Source organism: Cibotium barometz, chromosome 21, assembly GCF_041138505.1.
Source record: "Cibotium barometz isolate CiBa-2024 chromosome 21, ASM4113850v1, whole genome shotgun sequence".
NCBI lineage: Eukaryota > Viridiplantae > Streptophyta > Polypodiopsida > Cyatheales > Cibotiaceae > Cibotium > Cibotium barometz.
The window spans coordinates 25581600-25591559 of NC_141066.1; the positions used below are offsets into that span (position 1 = coordinate 25581600).

Sequence of the window (9960 nt, forward strand, 5' to 3'; positions counted from 1 at the left end):
TGTATACATGTGTGTGTGTGTGTGTTTTCATTTACATTTATATATACATACATACATATGTATATATATATATATATATATGTATGTATGTTTGTGTGTGTGTGTGTGTGTTTAGATGTGTGTATGATATATCTATCTATATATTTAAAAGTGACCACAACTTATCATCCATCTCCGCACATTAAAATTTAATTAAAATTAATTAAATTATATCAATGTTTGTATTTATATTTTTAAATACATGTATATATGTATAAGTATATGTGTCTATGTATATGTTTATGTATCTAAAACATAATATTGTATATACTATATATTTAGATATGTGTATGTGTGCGCGCGAGAGAGAGAGAGAGAGAGAGAAAGTGTAAGTGAGAGAGAGAGAGAGAGCGCTTCTATGTGTGAGAGAGTGTAAGAAGAGAGAGGGAGTGTGTGCATGTGTGTGTGTGTGTGAGAGAGAGAGAGAGAGTTTCAACATTTGCGAGTGTGTGTACGTGACAGAGAGAGGGAGAGGGTCATGTGCATCTGCATGTGTGTGTGTGAGAGAGAGAGAGAGATGGTTATAGAAAAGGAATAGTTCTTTTCGGTCGAGTGCAATACTAGTATTAATTTAAATAAATATACCCCCACGGTCGTCTCCGCCTCTGTCTCCTCCCCCTCCCCCTGCCCCTGCCCCTGCCCCTGCCCCTACTCGTCCTTTTACTTTTGCCCCACCCCATTCCTGTCTGGTCCCTTCGCCTCCTATCCTTGCTCCCCTACCCCTATTTCCCTCTGAACCATCCCTCCCCCCGCCCCACCCTTGCCCCGCGGCTCTTCCCCTTCCTATTTTCGCCCCTATCTCTTGTCTCCCCTACTTCCACCTGCGTTTCCTTGTCCTAACCGCCACCGCCTTGTGCGAAGAGAGAGACTACCATCACGACCCACTGCGTTGTGTGAAGAAAGAGAGAGAGGGAGCCTCTCCTTCAGCTTTGCCATTGACACACAGTAGAAAACACACATGTGCTCTCTCCCTCCCTCCCTCTCTCTCTATTTCAATGACTAGAAAGGAGTCACATGGCCGGAAGACGTCCTTCTCTTGTGTAACTAAGATCCCTCTCTCTCTCTCTCTCTCTCTCTCTCTCTCTCTCACATCTGTGCAACAGTCGGCTGGAGGAGGAGAGGACAGATAGGGGTAGGTCGACGAGGCAAGCGGCTGTAGGAGGTTAGGCAGGCCTGGCACGGGGAGCAACGGGGGGAGGTGTGGAGGGCGGTGGTGCTTGCACAGATTCAATGGAACACATGAGGTTGAAACATCACAAACTTGTATCTCAATATACAACTTATTATCTTAATATACACCACGTTATGTCGATATACAACATACAAGACCATGGATTTAATAATTGTCAACGGTTGTTGGAAGTGAGTGTAAATCGCAAAATTCATCACATGATAAATGAGTTTATATATTTTTACTTGCAAGCGTAACTTTGTTAAGAATAGGATGGGGTAACTTGGCACATTGCCATAAATTTTTTAAGTACATATATTGAATTTGGCACTGGTTTGGCAGCCATCATTTACATTAAAGGCAGTCCGTTTCTTTTTGCAGAACATACGCCATAGAAAATGCATGATCTTGAATCCCTCCTTAAGATGGCTGCTACAACGAAGGGCAAAGACAAGATAGATGAATTGGTAAAGCATTTCGATCTCAACCAAGAACATGTGCTGCACAAGGCTATCCAGAAAGGCATGGTTTCGGCGAATCTGAAGTTGCTGATTAAGACGGGCCAGGAGCTGGGAAAGAATATCAATATAGATCTAGAGGATGATCATGGCCTCACACCCTTGCATTGGGCAGCAGTACATGGGCACGTATCTATAGCCAAATGCTTGATTGAAGAGCATGATGCTAATGTTCATGCCATAGTGAAGCCAGTGTTGGAAAGTCAGTGGGGAGAAAAATTCAAAGGGGGCACTGTCCTGCACGTTGCGGCACGGGAAGGGCATGAATCAGTGGTGAAGGAGGTCCTTGGAGCAGTGAAGGAGAATGATGCAAAGATCGAATACATTCTCAAGAAAGACAATAGAGGGGACACAGCACTGCATGCAGCAGCTCGGTCCCTTGGTTCAGATCGTGGAATCTCAATTCAAACCATGTTAGAGCCCTTGCGCAAGAATGTTTCTACAAATGAAGAAGAGAATGTTTCAAATGAAGGTGAGCAGCTGAGATCACCGTTGCACGATGCTGCAGAGACGGGTCATGAGAAGAATATTGCGGATGTGCAAGGTGAGCAGCAGAGAACGCCCTTGCACTATGCTGCAGAGATAGGTCATGAGAAGAATGTTGAAATACTGCTTCAGGCAAAGGCAAGTTCATTAGCATGTGATGCGTGCGGTTCTACGCCGCTGCATTATGCCGTGAAAGGTGCGGGCAAAAAAGATGTCTTGAGTGCTCTAGCAAAATCGGGAGCTGATTTCAGTAAAGCAGATGATAAGGGGAGGACTCCTCTCTACATCGCTCTCTTTTTACAAAAAGACATGGGGTTGGCAGAAGAGCTCATGAATCTGAACCCAAAAGATCACTTGGTAAGTGATGAGGACACCTGCAGGTGGATGAAGGTTTATTTCTCTGTCGACAGTACAGATCAAGATAGAAAATTGTTAGAGGAGTCGTACAGTCGCTACTTTGGGTCTTCTCTAAGGGCTTCTGAAATAGCTGAAAAAATGCCACCTATTTATTTTGCTCTACATTTATCTAGAGTAGATATTGCAGAGTTCATTGATCGACATAGCCTCAAGCAATACGGCCCAGAAGCATGCATTAACAAGAAAGTTGATGGCCAAACTGCCTTGCATTGGGCCGCAATATTTGGTGACGTAGATGCGGTACGGGAGCTATTCCAGAATCCGATGTTTGGCAAGAAGCTGTTGGCAAATATTCACGACAGCTGTGGGAAGACTGCATTACAGCATGCCCACGAGAAGCAGCATGCAGATGTTGAACACGCGATGGAGGATCAAAAGGATGTCCAAAGGTACCTGAAGGGACCGTATAGAGAACGGAAGGAATATGTGGACGTTGCCAATTCAGTGTTGGTGGGCGCTGCCTTGATCGCTAGTATCTCCTTTGCCGGGTGGCTTCAGCCACCGCTGAGCTACATGTACTACTACAACCTCCCTCCCCTTCCGACTCCGGCCTCTCTTCCGGACCAATTCCAGTCCTATGCTGCCGTTCAACAGCACGTCGGCCTACGTGCATTCTGGGTTTTTAACAGCCTCTCCTTCAGCTTTGCCATTGCCACCATCATCGCCTGCCTGGTGGCCGTCATCTCAAGGTCGGGAAAGGCCTTCATAACCATCACTGTTCTGTACCTTCGTCAATCATTGTTCATCGCCATCATCTTCCTTGAACTCTCCATGGCCTGTGCCCTCGGCGCATTTGCTGCCGCGGGCTTCACTGTGCTGCCTCCTATTTTCAAATACCAGGTTAACATGGTGTCCACAATGGTTGTGGGCGGAACTCCTTGCATCGTCTTACTTCCATTGCTTGTGTACAGACTGTGGCAGGATCTCGACGGTCGTGGGCTTATGCGACGATGTTGGGCTTGTGTGCGCATCATGGTGTGCGCATCATGGTCTCGGCTGACCAAGATCGGCGTGTTATGTGTAAAATGTAGAGATTTTTTAAATTAGTGGTCTTCTCTAGAAGGTTTGAAGGGCTTTGCTAAATTGCTATCCTCAGAAGGCTTTGAACTAAAGCACTGTCGGGAATCCCCAACCGTAAGTTCACGTGTCACGTACTTGTTGTAAATATTGTGTCATGTACTTGTTGTAGATATCGTGACAAGTATGGCGATACAACCTCGTCAGTTATGGGACGATTTATTGTGTTTGTGCAACGCTAAGCTTTGCTTTGTGTTGGGCCATTTTAATGTATGTGAATTACCGAAGCATGCTTCTACACCACACTCTATTATAGATGGGACAGAGAGGCTCAGCTGGAATGTGTTTGCCAATCAAGTTTTAAAACAAGATATGTGGTCATTGCTACACCCGCATGAGAGAGGATCTACATATGCCTCTCAAAAACAATATGTGGGTACAAGAGCTCATCTGGACCGAATGTATATTTGCCAGCATGATTTGTTTTTGCCAGAGATATTGTCCATGCAGGTGGAATATAATCATATTTTGTCAGATCACTTCCCGGTTGGTATTGGAGATGCATAGCCATTCTGTGGATGCTTATAGGACATTATTGGGAAAGGCTCCTCTTAAGGTTAACCAGACTTTCTTGGAGCATACTATTTTCCATCACTTTATGTTTCACGTGTTACAAAACTTTCGGGGCCATGTAATCTCTATTGGGGTGTCAACTTCGAAGTGTTGTATGTTCAATATTCAAAATCTTGTTCCCAAGTATGTGATTCATAATGTATTATATTCTAGGGTGAAGTTGCGGAACCTAGAATTGTTATTGGTTGATTTGAACCAGGTGGTTCAAGAGGACAATTCTTGCCCTAGAAGAATTGAGATAGCTATTGATTGGTTGTCCCATCAGGTTGTAGCATTTCATGAGAATCAATATGTGAGATATAGCTTATGGCTCAAATGGATGCCCTAATGGATTCTAATTGTCAGTCACATATGTTCTTTGCTCGTTTGCAGCAAAAGCATGCATGTGAGAATATTGTCAAGATGCAAGATAGGTAAGCAGAATTGATTACTAATCCTTCTTGTGTTCTAGACGTGGTTATGGACTTTTATCGCCATTTGTTGGGTCCACAGCAGGAGGTCATATCTCCTGATGTCATTGCAGCAGCTAGAGAGTCTTTGTTAAACTTGGTTCGTCTCACCAGGTATTAGATGTTTCAGCAAATGAATTGGAAAGAGATATTTCTAAGGATGAGGTGGAAGCTGTGTTGAATCATTTGCCTAAAGGGAAAAGTCCGTGATGGGAATATGGGCTCCCCAATGAGCTTTTCATGAAGTATGTTGATGAGTTAAAGGTCCCTTTTGCTTTTATTTTCAGGAGGTACGGAATACAAGGATCATGCTACAACCCTTTCCTTCCTATCCTGCAAATTGAAGCAAGCCTTATTGATTCCCTACTTTCTTGGAAAATATCTACCCTCACATTAGGTAGGCCTATAGAGAGATATTGTTAGATATCCGTAACGCCGCTACGGGCGTTACCACGAGAGGGGACGGCCTCTGGCTCACCACCCAGCCATAGAGGAAGAATGAGGATTGCCCCTCATCCCCCAGGCTATATAGTGTGTGGCCTGCCGTCCACACTAGCCTGGCTGCCCATGACTCCGCATGGGCGTCCTCTCCCACTGAACCCCGGATATGGCCATCCGGTCTGCCGTCGGTCAAGGCATTACAGCCTACGTGACATTACCCCCCCTTAAGAAGAGTTTTCGTCCTCGAAAACAAACTGGGGAAACCTTTTGGAAATTGCACTACGGCGTTCCTAGGTAGCTACCTCCTCATCCCTATCTGTCCATTTAACAAGTACCTCCTGGTACACTTTATCTCGGGTCTGTCTATCACGATACTGTAGAATCTTTTCAGGTTCATGTGGTATCTTTGGTGGTTCTATCAAGTCCACTTAAATCTCTGGAGAAACTGCGTTCTCTAACCCGTGAACTGATTTCTTCAGTTTACTGACATGGAAGACAGGATGGACTTGAGAACTCTCCGGTAACTCAAGTTTATATGCTACGTCCCCAATCTTCTTAAGGATTTTAAAAGGACCACAATATCTCAGAGAAAGTTTATCGCACTTTCCCGTTTTCATGGTTTCTGACTGCGCAGGAACCTTGAGGAATACAAAGTTACCTTCTGCAAAGGTCACCTTTCTTCGTCCTTTATCCGCATAAGTTTTAGCGCGATCCTGAGCGCTACGAATGCTCTCACGTGCGGCTCTAAGCATATCATTCATATCTTCAAGGAAATCCTTGACAGATTGAATCTTCTCCTTTTCTAGGCCTACAGCCATTGGAGATCTCGGCTGGAATCCATACATTAACATGAATGGTGTAAATCCAGTTGCTGAGTGTTTGGAGCTGTTATAGGCAAACTCCAGTAAGGGTAAGTACTCTTCCCAATTAGATTGCTTCTTACTAACATAAGAACGCAACATATCCTCTAGAATTTGGTTAACTCTTTCAGTTTGACCATCAGACTCCGGATGATCTGCCGTACTCATACTCAGAGTAGTATCCAGCTTTTTGAAGACTTCCCTCCAAAAATGACTGTTGAACTTTCTATCTCTATCCGACACTATATCTGCGGGTAGGCCATATAGCTTGTAGAGATGTTCAATAAAGAGTTTTGCCAACTCTGGCGTTTTAACAGTTTTCTTCGTGGCAATAAACTTTGCCATTTTAGTTAACCTGTCCACTACCACCCACACCGAGTCATTCCCTCGACTCGTCTTGGGTAAACCGGTAATGAAATCCATGGAAATGCTTTCCCATTTCCCTTGAGGAATCTCCAGCGGATGGAGTAGTCCTCCAACCTTAAGACGTTCATGTTTATTGACCTGGCACTTACTGCATTTCAGCACATAAGTCTGGACGTCCTTAAACAAACTAGGCCAATAAAACTGTCTTTTTATTAGTGCATAGGTCTTCTGAATCCCGGGATGACCCGCACTTGGACTATCATGACTTTCTTTAAGAATTTGGGCCCGAAAGTCACCAATAGTTGGTACACATATTCTACCCTTGTAGAGTAAGTACCCGTCGTCAATGGAGTAATTAGCATATTTCTCCCCCCGACGAAGTTTATCACTCCCCTTTGAAGCCGTGGCAGTCAAAGGTGATGAAGGGCCTACGTCAGAACTCTCCGGTTCCAAACTATACCCAGAAGACACGGCTAGTCTCTCCGGACTAACTCTCGCTTCCCTTCCCGTTGCACCTTCGGCCAGTCTCTCCGGACTAGCAATACGTGCCAACGAGGGAGGTGGTCGCGTCTGTGAAGAAGTGCGTACGCGTACAGCGCGCCAGACCTCTGTAAAAGATGGATCGTGCTCACATAAACCACGTAGGGACTTCAAGAAATCATTCTTGAAGACTGTGAAACTAAGTTCATTAATCTGTGGCATGCGACTAAGTGCATCTGCCACCACGTTATACTTACCTTTCTGGTAACGTATCTGAAGGTCAAACTCCTGTAGAATCTCCGCCCACCGAGCTTTTCTACCCTTCAGTTCATTTTGACTTGAAAGCCATTTCAGACTTTCATGGTCCGTCCGGACCTCAAAAGTGGCACCATATAAATAGTGTCTCCACTTTTTCAGTGCATCATTAGGGCCAAAAACGGCTAGAAAAGGGCTGTTTGTTAATCCAAGGATTAAGAAATTATCCAATTGTGAATTGACACGTATACAAAAGTATGGCATTCTTGTCTCCTCCAAATGTCTTCTTAACGGTTCTATTTTAGTGGCGAACGGCTAAAACGGCTAAATTTAGACGTTTACGATGGCCAACATTAAAGTTTGGGTCCAAAATAGTGACATCATGTTCCATTTTTTATTTCAAAAAATCAAGCATTAAGATACGAAATCCCCTTTTCAGGCCTTGAAAACAACGCTATTAATGACAAAACATCAGACGTCTACTTTTCGCCTTCCTTTCATTTTGGCATATGGTTTATTCTTTCCTTCTTTGCACTTTCAAAAGATTCACTATTCAAAAGATTCACTATTCAAAAGATTTACTATTTTTCTCTTATCTGTGAGCTTCTATGGCGTCCTCACGTCGTCCTTCTCATAATATTACTTCTTGTGATTTTCATAACACGAGAGAAGATGGTGTTTGGAAACCCATGTCTTTTCGTGTGAATGATTGGGTAACAATGCTTCCCTCTTGCAAAGGTGCCCACAGGGTGAAAAGAACCAAGCGAAATGAAGTGAAATCCCATTGGAAAGGTCGTGTTCTTGCATTCAAAGTGACCGACAATGGCTGGCTTGCAAAAGTTCAACATGTCTACATGGCCAAAGACATGGTTTTGAACTTGGATGAACATCCAATTCTCCATTCTTACTGTAATTCAACAAACCTTTATCTATTTGACACAACACAATATTTCTCTTTCTGATATATTTGTTGTTTGTTTCATTGCAGTTATCTTTCCGTCAACAGCTGTGGAGTGGCAGCCTGTTGAGAGCTTAAGTGGCACATTCAAGGCAATTCACAAGGGGATTGCAGATGTCATGTACGCAGACAAACCACCTTCATTTTACAAATCAGTGGATTTATTTGTGTATTTTGCAGAATACAGGGTTCCATCAAGAGAAGGTGTTCATGGAGAATTGTATGACATACCTATTCCCACAATAATGTCACTAGAATGGGAAGTTCCTGATCCAAATACCATAACAAGCTTCAAATCCAAAATCAAAGATGATATTCTTAAAGCAATGTCTCCTGGAAGGATTTCAAGAAGGATTAAACTTCAATGGTTCTTGCCTATACATGTCTTTGTGGCATGTTTCAAAACAATGGAATTGGAGAGGACAAGAACGATGTGGCTTAATAGAAGACTATCTCTGACTGATCTGGACACTGTACTTGGAGAAGGATGGAGTACCAAGGAAACTTTTCATATGGGGGACAATATCAGTTGTAGAGTAAGCCCAAATTCTTTGTCCATCTCATACCAACTGTGTCGCCAATCCTTAGTTTTGGGCTATGACTATAGGAGATGGAAAAGCAAGCTTGGTAGTTGGGTCCCTTTGGACTCTGAAGAGAATTGTCCAGAGTTTGAATTTAACATCATAGTCCATCCATTCATAGATCCTAGGAAACTCATAGTAACATCAAACTGGCGACTACAACATGTTAGAGAGTCGCTTGAGTTTCTGGATGAAATATCACCTGAATATAGATTCAAAGTAGATGATATTGTTATCCGTACAAGGATGGAGAGTGTAACCTCATGCATCACATGTCTCCCCCCAAAAAAAGTTGTATTTGAGCCACTTGCAAGGGCAAGTTTGTATAGTTGAAAATGATAATGTAATCAATATATTCTGCTAGATTTCGTCTCGTCTTCTTCACAAAATTGGTAAACAAATTGTTCGCGACACAAAACAAGGTTTAACAGATTGATATCAAATTATTGATACAGAATTTTACAGAAAATTAACCCAAAAAATGTGTGTTCATATGGACAAAATGAACAAAACAAAATCCAATATGTGGAATCACTCTGCAAAATCAACTTTCCTTTTGGCATGAGATGACCTTGCATCTTTAGAGAATCTTTCTCTCTTCTGTTTGCTTCGATCAAATTTTGCTGATTGAGGTTCTAGTTCTGGAGTTTTCAGCACTTGAGGTGTTGGAGAGGAAGACTTTAGAGTGGATTCCCCTAATGGTGGTAAGTTGGGCTCCTCTTTTAGACCTTCACGTGTTGGCGAGGGAGATTTGGCAGTGGGGTCTGGTTTTGGAGAAGATTCTTTGGAGGTTGGCCTTGGAGACTTGGCAGTCTTCTTGGGGAACTTGAACAAGAAATTAAATGGAGAGCCAACATTTGCCCTCTTACTACCTTTGTTGGACAAACGACGCTTCTGAATTTTAAATTTCACTGGTGAGTGAAAAGGAAGACCTTTAGCAGCACTCCTCCCTTTGACAGGGGTCTTCTCTTTGATAGGTGTCTTCTCTTGAGCTGGAGAAGAGCTCTTCTCTTTGGTAGGAGGACTAGGGATCTTCTCTTTGATAGGTGTCTTCCCTTGAGCTGGTGAAGAGCTCATCTCTTTGGCAGGAGGGCTGGGGGTCTTCTCTTTAGCAAGTGGGCTAGGGCTCTTCTCTTTAACAGGAGGGGTAGGGATCTTCTCTGTAGCCTGAGGGATCTTTAATTTAGAATGGCTCTTCTCTTTAGAATGGCTCTTTTTCCCCTTGGAAGACTTGCTCTTGGAAGGGCTCTTCTTTCTCTTCTTCTTCTCTTTGGCAGAGGTCTTTTCCT

At 43.4% G+C, this 9960-nt stretch overlaps 1 protein-coding gene across 1 annotated transcript in view; it reads left to right on the plus strand.

Annotated features, from left to right (window-relative positions):
- The window catches only part of LOC147626994 (uncharacterized), a 7204-nt gene extending 3269 nt beyond the window's left edge, over window positions 1-3935 (plus strand). The window contains exon 2 of the mRNA XM_086815576.1: window positions 1592-3935. Coding sequence (XP_086671702.1) covers window positions 1609-3678 — 2070 coding nt within the window. The 5' untranslated portion in view covers window positions 1592-1608 and the 3' untranslated portion in view covers window positions 3679-3935. The remainder of the gene's footprint in view (window positions 1-1591) is intronic.
- Window positions 3936-9960: the final 6025 nt, after the last annotated feature.